Below are 12,396 nucleotides of genomic sequence, written 5' to 3' on the forward strand. Positions count from 1 at the left end.
ACGGTGGTGAGCAGCTCCCTACGGGAGGTGCAGAAAGGTGAGCAGGAGCCGATGCAGGGACGCAGCTAGGCTGTCCCAGGCCAGGGCAGGGCCTGGAGCCCCAGGGTGGCAGCTGCGGGACCTGGCATGGAGCCAACTGCAGATGGGCCTAGGTGGCTGTGAGATGCCAGTAGCTTCAACCTGCTGGGCCTGGCATGTGTTCCCAGGTGGGCAGAAGCTGGCATTGCTCTGTATGATGCCCAGGAGAGCCAGGCCATTCCCCACAGTGGGGTTGAGGGCTCTGCACTGGCTGTGGGAGGGGGGCTGGGTTGGCCCAGGCAGCTGGGCACCAGTGGGGCTGAATGGGGAAGCAGGTCAAAGCTGGTGCCTCCCTTAGGCCCTGCCTGCTTCCTGCCTCCATGCCACACAGCTCTTGGTCCCAGGCCAGGGCTGGCACTTGGGGCAGGTCTAAGCTTCCCTGCCCCAGTGACATCTCTCGTACCCTGGCTGAGGCTGCGGGGAGGGAAAGCCAGCTGCCAGGAGCCAAGGCCACTGTCGGCAGCTGTGCTGTGGTAACCCTTGCCTGTGTCTGTCCCTTCCGGCGTGGAGTGGAAGTGAAACCATGCTAACATTCAGGGGTGAGCAGCTCTGCTCGTATTCGCTGCAGCACAGTCTTGGGCACGCAAAGCTTGGGGCTTGGTGATGCAGTTTCCCTGCTGAATGAGGGCCGAGCGCTGAACTGACTGTGTCGTTGGCGGGGGCTTTCGTGCCCCTGCCCTGACAGCCTCTCTCTCTTCTCCAGCTGCTGAGAGCACCGGCATCCTGGCAGCACAGCCTCCTCCGCTGTCCTCGGTCATTGGCAGCCCTGCAGCCGCACTGGAGGAGGAGGCGTCCCTGGAGCTTTCTAAGACAGGTACCATGATGGGGAGGGGGGTTCACGTAGAGCAGGCTCATGGCCTGGCTGCAGAAGTGAGGGCCAGGCCCAGACCGCCATCTGCAGCTGGGCTGAGCAGGTTGATGGGCTGCTCTTTCTCCTGGGCCCTGGGCATCCTGCCTTGCTGTACTCCCCAGGTGGCAGCCAGTGCCCAAGCCCTGCTTGCAGGGAGAAAAGCACAGGGCTCCCTGCCCCTCCAGGCCCAGCCCCAAAATGAGTGTTGCATGGCCCCGAGGGGGGGGGGTGACCCCACAGTGTGCCTGGGCCACACTATGCCATCACAGCTGCTTGCCCTGGGGCCCCGGGCTGATGCTCACAAGCTCCCGGCTCTGCCCTTCCCTCCCCAGAGGACCTGGCGCTCCGCCTCTCCCTTGCAATCGAGGTGGGGAATGAGCAGGCAGCCTCGCAGTGTGCCATGGTGCTGGCTCGGCAGCAAGCCTCTCTGCGGATCCAGCCCAAGGAGTCCAGCCACCCCACCAACGAGATCAGGTGAGCTCCAGCCCCAGAGAGGGCAGGCTGGGACCCTTCCCCTGCAGGTCTCTCCACAGACTGTGTGGTGTCACCACAGACCCTTGGATGGCAGAAGCAGTGGGTTGAGAGAGAGACTGCTCAAGAGATAGGAGTTTTCCCCTCCAGAGCAGACAGCACACTTTTATACTAAGAAATCATAGAGTCACAGGCAGTGGGGCTGAGGGGAGCTCAGGAGGTCACATCTAGTCCGACCCCCTGCTCCAAGCAGGACCAGCCCCAGCTACGTCATCCCAGCCACGGCTTTGTCCAGCTGGATCTTCAAAACCCCCAAGGATGGAGAGTCCACCATTGCTCTGGGTGGTCTGTCCCAGTGCTTCACCACCCTCCTAGTTGAGAGAGATTTTCCTAATATCCAACCTCACCTTTGCTTGCTGCAACTTGAGCCCATTGCTTCTTGTTCTGTTGAAATGCACTGGCAGCCTTGCAAGTGAGTCTTGGTCCCTTCCCAGTCGCTGGGACATTCAGGGCCACGTTCCAGTAGTTCAGTATCCAGTGGGCCAGCAACACTTTGCTCTCAAACTGTTTCATACCTTTTGTTCCTTGCATAGCCGTTATTTTTCTCCTGCTTGGACTGCTACTGGCTGCTCACAGTCCACGTACGTCATCAGTTTCTTAGTACTGGGCATTTTCCCAAACCTGATGTGCTTAACCACAGACACTTGCGCTGCAGACCTCTCTTATCACACACCCTTCTGATCACACATCCTTCCTCTCTCCATTCTCCTCTGCACTCTCATTGACAATGCTGATGCCATGACAAAATCTGTAGCTGCTTGCTCAGCTTTAGCCAGGGAGTGACCTCACACCACTTCCCAGCACTAGACACTGCCATTTTATGGTTGCAGAGGTGCCAGGCTGTGCCGATCTGTGCCGCCGGTGCGCACAGCTGTGGGTTCGATGTAGCTCAGCTCTGCCATTGGCCCCTGCCCCAGAATGGGGCTACAGGCTCTCATCTTGGCGCTGGCGTCCAAGCGATGCTGGGTGTAGACAGAGGCAGCTGTTGCACTGAGCACCTCACCTGCAGCCTCCACGTGTGCAGAAGTGCTTTGTGATGCTGCTGGGCTGGGCTCCTCCTGTGGGGATGAAGTCCAAGCCATGCAGCATCCCGTGCTTCCAAGGGCCTGTGAGCCCAGGTGGTGAGACCCTTGCAGGCAGGAGCTGTCTGGACAGCACATGGCATGGGGGGGGGGGGCATGGTTTTAGCGGATCTCTGGACAGCACCAGAGTGCGAGCGGTGAACGAGCTCCATGCTGGGTGCTCCAGGAGCAGGGGGGCCTGGCAGGCAGCCTGCTCTGGCGCTTTGTTAACCCGCCACGCGCTGCTGGGTCCTGTCTGGGAAGGCTCTGTTAAGCAGGATAGCAAGGCCGTGGCTCTTTGTCACCACGAACAGCGTCCTTGCTGCATGTGGCTCGTTACCCAGCATGTGGCTGGTTGCACTTCCTGCTGGCACAGCCTGGGCAGTGGCCTGGTCCTGCGTGAAACTGTGGCTCCCAGCAGAGGCTGAGCTGTTAGTGGAGCACAGAGCTTTGCTTCAGATGCCAGGAGAGCTTCCCCCAGCCCCATCCCTCCCCGCCCCCATGGAGCGCACCTGTGCTGCAGTGCAGGGGCAAGCACTCTGGCTCAGGGTGGGGCCCGGCTGCATGTGCCGGCCCGGCGCCTGTGGGAGCATGAACGTAGCTCCTTGCCACAAATGGCTTCTCCCTTCCAGCATGAAGGTCTGCGTGGAGGATGCCACTTGCTCGGCCAACATCACCCTCCGGGTCCACACGCACATGACTGTCGCCACACTCAAGCAGCAGGTGGGCTGCCCATTGGGGACCACCCTCCCCCCACCCCCACAGGCACTGGGCTCAGACCTGCCTCTTGGGAAAGCCTGAAGAGCCCCTGGGGGGGTGCCCTGGACCCCTCCTTCCCCCCTGCCCTGCCCATTCTCCAGCTGCTTTGGCCAGTAGCTGGTTCCCCCACCTCCCCAAGCAAGAGTTGGGTGTCCAGGCTGCCTGTCCCCGGCTGCAATGCTGTCTCTGTTCCTGTGCCCAGAAGGAGGCTTGTTGGGTCCCAGGTCCCAGCTGAGCGGTGGGTGTGTGGGGCGTGCAAGGCCACAGCTGCAGGCTCTCCTGAGTGTATGCCGGCGTCTCCCATGCGCAGGTTTTCCAGGACTACAAGTTCCACCCCAGCGTGCAGCGCTGGATCATTGGGCAGTGCCTGTGTGTGGACGAGCGCACGGTCAGCTCCTATGGCATCCGGAAGGACGGCGACACAGCGTTCCTCTACTTGCTGTCGGTCAAGCAGGCCGGCCTGTCAGAGCAGCGCTTCCAGGAGGACCTGACCCAGGCCCAGGCTGCGCTGCGTCCTGCGGCCTCCCTCACTGACAGTGCCGGCGTGGACGACAAGCGCAGATGCAGCACCCTGCCTGCTGCAGCGCCCCGGAAAGGTGCGACATGCCCCTGCAGCGCTGCTGCTCCCACGCTACGGGGAGAGGCTGCGTGTTCCCAGTCTCCCTGCCCCGAGTTCAGCGGGCTGGGGTATGGCTGGCAGCATTGGTTGGGACATGGGAGCATGCTTGACACGGGCAGTCAGTGAGGGGGCCCTGAAAACAGGGGCCTAGGGCGTTTCCTCCCTCTGGTAGGAACAGAGCAGCTGCTCTGCTGTAGGCACAGGCAGGAGAGCTGGTGCCCAAGGCCATAGAGGTGGGAAAGGCCGGGGTCCCCATTGCACAGGCCCAGAGAGGCTGCAGGAGGTAGCCAAGGTCACAGAGGGAGCTTGTGACAGCAGGGGTTTGAGCCTGGGTTGCCCGAGTCCCTGGCTGGCGCCAGGCCCCTCAGCACCCTCTGTGCGAACCGGCTGGGGTGCAGGACCTCTTGTGTGCCCAGTGTCGTCCCCTCTCAGGCCAGGCACAAAGGGTTGGGGTTATGGGGCACTCGTAGCCTTGGGAGGGAGGAGGCGGCCTTTTCTGGGCGTAGCCTCATTGAGACCTGGGACATCAGGACCTGGCACTTGCTGGGCTGGGGCCATAGGTGTTGGGACTGCAGGGCCTGGCCCTTGGGGGACTGCACCTCCCTTCCCTCTAGCTGCCCTCAGGGCATAGGGGCTGCCCCGGCCCCCTTTCCCACCGCCTGTTCTTCAGGGGAGGGGGCTAGTTCTGTTATCACGGAACAAGCTGGCCGGGGAGTCCTCTGCTCCCGGAACCAGGGACTGCCTGGTGCATCTGGGGAAGCCACCTGTCCTGCGTGGGCATTGGCGCAGGACACGGATGGGCAGCTGCTGATCGTGGCCTGGGGGCAGTTTCTGTTGGGGTGACACGGGTAGTCTCAGCTCCACGGAGGGTGTGTGATGCGAGTGTTTCTGTCCCTCCAGTCTGGGGCAGCGACAGCGGCAGAAAGATGAACATCGACGAGATCAGCCACCATCTCAACCTGCTGCAGGTCAGCAACCTCCTGTACAACCACCCGCTGGGTGCCCTGGCCACCGCAGCCCCCCCTTCGCCCGCGCAGGTAGGTGTCTGCTTGCCCTGCTCCCCCTCCTGGTGCTAGTACGCCCCGGCTGCCCCAACTAGTGCCTGCTCTGCCTTCCCCTGCTGTCCCAGAGCGCCGGGGCCCTCGCCTGCTTAGCACGCGGGCATCAGGTGGGGACACTTCTTGTGAGACTAGCGGGAGAGCAGGATGGCTTGCCTCTCTGCAGCCCCTGCCTCTGGCCCTGGCCACATCGATGAGGGAAGTGCCCGGCGCAGTGTGCAAACCCCTCTGGAGTCTTGGGCAGGGGTGGATTGGGGCAGAGGAGACCCCTTTTGAGCCCACTTTTGAAGGGGACCCTGCTTGCCAGGGTGGCTGTCCCCTGCTGCTGTGGCCACGGCGACTGGGCTCTGCGCTGTGGGTGGCCGCCGGTGTGGAGTCTGGTCACGGGGTTTGGGGAGCCCTGGGTGAGCTCAGGCAGGGTCGGGGAGCCATCAGCAGCCCCTTTCCCTATGGCATGCGGTGTGGGCGACGGACTCATCTCGCTCCCTGCAGACGGGCTGGTCCTGCCCCAAGTGCACCTTCATCAACAAGCCCACGCGCCCCGGGTGTGAGATGTGCAGTGCGGACCGGCCACCTGGCTACGTGGTGCCTGGTGGCTACACGCCTGACGAGATGGAGCTGTGGCGGATGCAGCAGGAGAAGGACGGGATCCGGCAGTACCAGCAGGTAACGGGGCACGGGGATGGCTCTGGGTGGGGACCAGTCTGGCAGGAGTCTCCTCTGGCGCCTGTCCCTGGCGCTGCCCAGTCGTGGACTCGGTAGCGGCTGTGCCAGTCCTGCAGCTGGCCAGAAGCCCCCCATGCTGCTCCTTCCTTGTTAGCCCTGTGGCCACCGGGAGACCGCAGTCCTGGTGCACGGTGATCCATGTCGCAGGCTCACAAGGGTGCTGCGTTGTGTCGACCTGGCTCCATGCTGCTACCAAGGAGGAGGGCAGCGCAGGCTGTGACTGGTGAATGTCACCGGCGGGTCCAGCAGCCTTGCCCTCGCCAGCGTCTGTGGTCTCTGTGCTGGGGAGCTGGGCTTCGGGGTCTAGGCCATGGTGTGACGCAGGTGCCTGAGCAGGCAGCTGGTGGTGGCTCTCAGTCCTGTGGCTCATCTCGGCCCTGTGGGGCCCAGTGCCACGATGAGCGGAGAGACGTAGAAGAGCTGCGGTTGGCCTGGCTGTGCTGGCTGCGCCAGCACTTGCTGGGGCTGCAGTCCTGCAAGGCAGCGGTGCCCGTGTGGGCCATGGTGTAGACAGGGCTCCGCTGCACTGTGCTGTGGTTTCACCCACGCTCTCCCCGGCCACGGCCCAGGGGGCTGCGGCGTGTCCGGCTCAGCCACTGACCACACTCTTCCCTTCTTTCTTTTTTCTCCTGTGCTGGCTTTTCACTAGGAAAAAGGAAGGAGAGACGATGGTCCGGCCGTGCCCCGCACCCTCAGCACGGGCTCCCTGGATGACTTCATCCACCTCTCCTCGGAGTACTGCTAGCCGTGCCCGTGCCTGGCTGACCCGGACCGCCCACCGCAGCCCACTTGGCCCCGTCCCAGCCCCCGCCCCGCGCTGCCACTGGCTTCTCTCGGCCCCGCTCTGGGGCCACCATATTCGTTCAGACTCTTGAATCGATGTGGCCCTGGCGGTTCTGCCTTGGCAGTGGGGCCAGCGAGGGCCGGGCTGCTGGATTGTGCCCCTGGTGGCAAGTGCTGTAGGGCTGCTCCTGGCTGCCCAGCGGCTCCCCAGCAGCCCTGGGCCCGCCCGAGCCTGGGCCGGTGCCCAGGGAGAGAGAGCCCTCTGAGTGGATGCAAAGACCTTCCCCCCTGACCCCGACCCCGGGGGCCTGGGTCCCTTGAACTGAGGTGCTGGGAGCTGTGAAGCCTTGAACTGGTCCCTGCAGGGTCTCTGCGGTGACTGTCCTGAGCAGGTTTGGTGTGACGCCATGTCACAGCGGTCCCAGCTCGGGGCACCTGCTGCTGGGAGCGCCTCCACTTCTCCAGCCACCCTGGCAGCTCCATCTGTCCCCAGCTGGGCAGGTTGCTCCGCACTGCTCTGCTGCAGGCCCCCGAGCTCAGGGGTGAAACCCAGCTGTGCCACACGGGTCCTGCAGCCGGGTCTGGTCTCTCCTGCACCACGACCCATGCCTCTGTCATGGGGGTTGCGTGAGAGCCTCTCGGGTCTGAGACCCCGCTGCAGGGCAGCAGCGGTTGTTGGTGTGGGCACTGCCCGGCTGTGGTAAACTACTTATGTACTTACGCTGTGAGCCCCACGGGCGGTGGGCCGGGGGCTCCTACGTCCTGGGCACAGTGGGGTGTCTCTGCACTGGAATTGCCAATGCTGCTGCTGCTGCTGGGCCAGCTGGGAGACGTGGGGAAGGGAAGGGCAGGAGGCTGCTCCATGCCCAGGACCTGGCACTGAGCACTGGGAGCTGCGCCCTGTCCAGCCAGTGGCTGTTCTGGCCTTCTCTTGCGGAGGCTGAACAGGTTCAGGCCCCGTCGCCTCTCCTCGTAGGGCCTGCCCTGCTGCCCCCTGACCATGCGGGTGGCCTCCTCTGGACCCTCTCCATGCTGCCCACAGGTTGCTGCAGAGCGGAGCGGAGCCGGGCAGCTGTAACTCGGGTGGGTGACAGAGCCACCCTGGGGTGCCCTGCCCCTGGCAGGCAACTCAGGGGGACGCGTGTGCTGCAGGCTGGGCCCCTGTGTGTGGTCCCCATTTGGGTCCCCTGCCCCCAAGGCCATGGCACAGGCCTGGGCCTTGGGGAGAGGCAGGGCAGAGCCTCCTCCCGGGAGCACATGGCTTGGATGGACTGGCCAGAGCCCCCCCGGATGGAAACCATGTCACCGATGGGTCCAGTGGCTCCCTGGGCCTTGGAGAGCACTGGTCCCTGGCTAACCCCGGCGGTGGGGGTTCACCAGCCTCCGGCCATTGCACCCTCAGCACAGAGGCCGGGGCCGTGCCTGGGCCCTCCGCTGTGGAAGTGGTTGGTGCCCCCACCTCCTGCCCGACACTGTACCCCCGTGGCAGAGCTGTTGCCGGCAGCGGCCAGACAAGTTCCTCGGTCCATTAAAGTGTCCCGTTGGAGAGCAGCTGTGCTGTGTCCTTGGGCGGGAGCCGGGTGCTCCCGGGCCTGCCCGCGCCATGGCTCCCAGCTCAGCCCTGCACTGCGACGCTGGCGTCAGGGCATCAGCTTAGCTCTGGTCCGTGTCGGCTGGGGGCAGCTCAACCAGAGCGGGCGTCTAGCAATGCCGGAGCTGCCGTGACTGGTGCTTGGGGCTCGGTGTGAGAACATGCGGGGCTGGGTGTGGGGCATCGAACCCCAAGGCTGGCAGGGACCGTGAGGGGCGTCCGGCCCAGCCCCCCGCGTGGAGGCAGGACACTGCTGCTGATCCAGCCTCCTCTGGAGCCCCCCGCACAGGACATCTCCCTTCTGCGCAGAGCTGCACGTGCCGCTCCGGAGGCCTCCCGGCGCCGAGCAGAGCACCCGCGTCCCTCCTGCTGCTCACCCCGCTTTGGCTGACGCTGGATCCCCCCACCCGACTCCTGCCCCCGGCATGTCCCTGGTCCCTCCCCACCCGAGTGCCAGTCCCGCAGCCGTGGCAAAGGCCATATCATGGCACGTGGCCCAGACAGGGAAGAGCTTACATCCTTCCAGGCCTCATGGCCGTGTGCATGCACTCCAGCTCTCCTGGGCCACGCGTGGCTGTGTGCACGTGCTACATGGCTGCATGCGTGTGCTCCAGCTCTCCCGGGCCACGTGTGGCTGTGTGCATGTGCTACGTGGCTGCGTGCGCGCGTGCCAGCTCCCCAGGCCACGCGTGACACTGCATGTTCCAGTTCCCCACAAGCACGTGGGCATGGAGCTGGACTGGCTCTGCTGGGGGCTGTGGTGGGAAGGGGTGCGTGCTACAAAAGCCCAAGAGAGGGAGGCCCTTGCCTTGGGCAGCCCCCGTCTTGGCATCTGTCCTTTCGGCGGCCGCGATCCCGGTGCTGGAGGCTGCAGCCAGGGGCTGGGGGCCTACGGGGACGTGCCTGAGCCAGGCCCAGCACTGGTGATTGGAGCTGGCCCTGGCTGATCCTGCCCTTGGAGCCCCCGGCATTGCCTGCCTCCAGCCTGGGGGCTGTGGCCAGGCCAGGCTTCAGCTCCGGGGAGAGCAGGGGCACAGCTCCCGGCCCGCGCCGCGCTGTGCAGCAGAGGCGGTTTGGAGCGGGCTGTCGGGCAGCTTGTCTAGCCCAGGCCGGCTCCCGAGGGGGGCTCGTGCCCCAGGAGCACGGGCCAGCCTGGGTTGAGGGGCCGGCGCACAGGCTGGAGCCTGCCGGCGGCACCTTCTCTCCATGCCGCTGCGGGACGCCGGGTGGATGCACCCCCAGGGCTGCCTCCCACCCCTCCAGCCTCCTCCCGGGCTGATCCCCGGCCCAGTCCCGGGGCACCCACCGCCTCCCCGCGAGCTGTGGGGCAGCCGGAGGCCTGGGAGGCGTCCTTGCAGAGCCGCCAGCTCGGGGCTCGTGGCAGCAGGTACGGTCTGTGCCAGCGCAGCCGTGGCCAGGGTCGCACTCCCCTCGGCCGGCGAGGGATGCCCCCGGCAGCGGCCTCGCCACCTGCCTGCTCTCGCTGCGCTTGCCCTCGGGCGGTGCAAGGTCAGGGCTGAGCCCAGCGTCCGGCTCGACTCCAAGCTGCCGGAGAAGGAGCGGGGCGCATCTCCCAGCCCCTCCTGCTGCGCCCGGGGCCGAGGGACCACCCCCCACTCGGCCCCCTTGCGTGAGATGGACCCCGTCCGCCATGGGGGTGTCTTGGCGTCTCCCCCAGCCCGTGCTGCACTCGCTGGCCTGTGCTGGGGCTGCTGGCAGCTGTCGGGGTCAGTGGGTGCCAGGTAGGGGCTTTTGGGGGCAGCAACGGTCCTGGCGTCAGTGCTGGCAGGGGCAGCTCGCATGCTCCCCCCCCCGGGACTCGGGTGGGCTTCCCGATGCCTTCCTAAGCTGGGGGCATGGGGAGGCCTGGCGGGGGGCAGCCCCGGGTCCCATCTGGGCGCACCTGACCCCCTTCCCCACCTGCTGCGGGTCGCAGGCCCTGGAGGATCAGCGGCTGCAGAACTTCCAGCGCCTGAAGCAGCTGGACGAGGCGGCGCTGGTGGCCAACCAGGAGACCCTGGAGTGCCTGATCTGCTACCAGACCGTGGCGCCGGGGGCGGGCGTGCTGCTGCGCGAGTGTCTGCACAACTTCTGCAGGTACCGGGGTGATGGGGGTGTCTGCCGGCCTGGTTCCAGCTCTGGGGCGGGGGGCAGCTGTGCCAGGGTCCCGGGCAGCTGGAGGTGAGGCCTGGGGCGCCCCTGCGTGACCATGTCCCCGTGCGCCCGCAGGGAGTGCCTGCGGCAGGTGATCAGCTACAGCGAGGAGCCGCAGGGCGCCTGCCCCTTCCGCGATGACACCTACGCCTGCAGCAGCCACCTCCACGCCTGCCGGGCCCGCCGAGACTCCTCTGTCGGAGACGGGAGGGTTGAGGGGGGAGAGGAGCGAGGTCTGGAGCATCACGGAGTCCCAGCGCCGCAGGGCGGGCAGGGAGCTGTGGGGTCACATCCAGTCCAAGCCCTGCCTGAGCCAGGATCGGCCCCGTTCAACCCCCCAGGCAAACCCCATGTCTGACCTTGGAGCCGCCCAACACAGTCACCCCTGGCAGAGCCCCAGGCATCACCCCTGCCCGTCCCCGGGATACAGGGGGGCTGCGGCCGCCAACGTCCTGCTTCTGTGGTATCACGAAGGGTGCACCCCACAGCTGGGGCTGGGGCTGGGGCTGGGGGCACCCGATGAAATGAACAGGTGACTGGTTGAATGCTAACAAGGTGACCCCTGGCTGGACGGCAGCTCCGTGGAGAAGGATTCATAGACGTTCGCGTCGGAAGGGACCTCAGCAGGTCATCGAGTCCGACCCCCTGCCTGGGCAGGGAAGAGCGCTGGGGGCAGGCGACCCAGCCAGGGGCTTGTCCAGGCTCCTGTTGAAGACCCCGCGGGTAGGGGAGAGCACCACCTGCCTCAGTGCCCGTTCCAGATCCTGGGAGTCTCGGCAGACAGACTCAGGAGGAGGCTGCGGTGCGACGCAGCGGCACAAAAGGCCAATGCGGTTTTGGACTGCATCAACAGCAGCACGAGGTGCAAGACGCAGGAGGTGGATTGTGCTTCTCTGCTCGGCCCTGGTCAGGCCTCACCTGGATCCCGTGCGCAGGTCTGGGCTCTGCGTTTTAAAAAGGCCGTGAAGAAATGAGAGAGGGTCCAGAGGCAGCAACAAAGATGCTCGAGGGCTTGGAAAGCAGGCTGTATGAGGAGAGGTGGAAGGAGCTGGGCATGTTCAGCTGGTGGAAAAGGGAACAGGACTCTGGTCTGCAAATACCTGACAGGCTGCTGGAGAGAAGAGGGAAGGAGCTTGTCTCTTGCTGCAGACGAGGACGGGACCCATGGCTTGAAGTTGCAGCAAAGCTGGTTTAGATTGGCGATCAGGAAAGACCGCGCTGTGAGACGAGGGAGGCCGTGGGAGAGAAGCCAGGGACGTTGTGGGGTCTCCGTCCCTGGAGGTGTCCCTTCCAACCCCAACATGTATGAATGACTAGATACAGCAACACCTGCCTTGTACCGTGGGGATTTCCCAGGCTTCTGGGCTGTGCTGGGTGCCCCCTTCCTGCTCCACGTGTCGGGGGTTTAAGCCCCCGCAACGTGCTGGGTGCTGCAGCCCAGGCTGGGGATGGGGCTGGGCTGGGCCAATGCTCCTGCTGGCACCAACCCCGCAGCGTCCTGGCTGGAGGGTCTTGCCCCGCGCTCGAGCTCAGCCCCACGCTGCACTGGGCAGGAAGGGATTTTTCCTTCATGGTCAGACTGGTCTAAACGGGGGAGTTTTGCCTTCCTCTGCAGCGGGGGAAAGCCTCAGTCAGGACTGCCTGGGCACGCGCTGACATTTCGTAGAAGCAGGACGTTGGCTGCCTCAGCCCCCTGCTCTCCCTGGGCAGGCTCGGGCGCGAGGTCGGTGCTGTCAGGTTTGACAGTATTTGATGTGGAGTTTGGATTATGGTTTGTCTGGGCTGCCTCAGGCCGGGCTTGGACCGGACGTGCCCCGCTGGTCCCTGCCAGCCACGCGGCTCTGGGACTCTGGGGTGCGATGAAGACACGGGACTTGGGACTTTCTGCAGCAAGGGGCAGTGACCGCGTGGGATTCGATGCCACAGGAGGGGTGGAGGCAGGGAGCAGAGCCAGGGGCAGCCAGGGCTGGGCAGATCCCTGGCTGTGGACCGGCGCGGCTGGGATGTTTCCTCTGGCACCTCCAACTCGATGCTGGTGGATGTCCGGGCCAGTGCTGAACGGGGGGTGGATCACTAGAGCTCCCATTAGATGCTCCCCCTTGACAGCACCCAGCCCTGCGTGCTCAGGGCCGGACTACGGGCAAGATGGACTGTGGGTCCAGCCCTGCCGACGTTCCTGTTTCTTG

The 12,396-nt window shown here is 65.2% G+C and overlaps 1 protein-coding gene across 1 annotated transcript in view; it reads left to right on the forward strand.

The window, feature by feature from the left end:
- SHARPIN (SHANK associated RH domain interactor) overlaps positions 1-10,761 on the forward strand; it is a 12,658-nt gene extending 1,897 nt beyond the window's left edge. The window contains 10 exon segments of the mRNA XM_025214230.1: positions 1-37; positions 782-892; positions 1,261-1,402; positions 3,153-3,243; positions 3,590-3,875; positions 4,799-4,935; positions 5,449-5,622; positions 9,993-10,153; positions 10,286-10,378; positions 10,380-10,761. The exon segment at positions 1-37 is cut by the window's left edge and continues 129 nt beyond it. Of these exon segments, the coding sequence (XP_025070015.1) occupies positions 1-37; positions 782-892; positions 1,261-1,402; positions 3,153-3,243; positions 3,590-3,875; positions 4,799-4,935; positions 5,449-5,622; positions 9,993-10,153; positions 10,286-10,378; positions 10,380-10,746 (1,599 nt within the window). The 3' untranslated portion in view covers positions 10,747-10,761.
- Positions 10,762-12,396: the final 1,635 nt, after the last annotated feature.

This window comes from Alligator sinensis, unplaced genomic scaffold, assembly GCF_000455745.1.
Source record: "Alligator sinensis unplaced genomic scaffold, ASM45574v1 scaffold987_1, whole genome shotgun sequence".
Taxonomy (NCBI): Eukaryota; Metazoa; Chordata; order Crocodylia; family Alligatoridae; genus Alligator; species Alligator sinensis.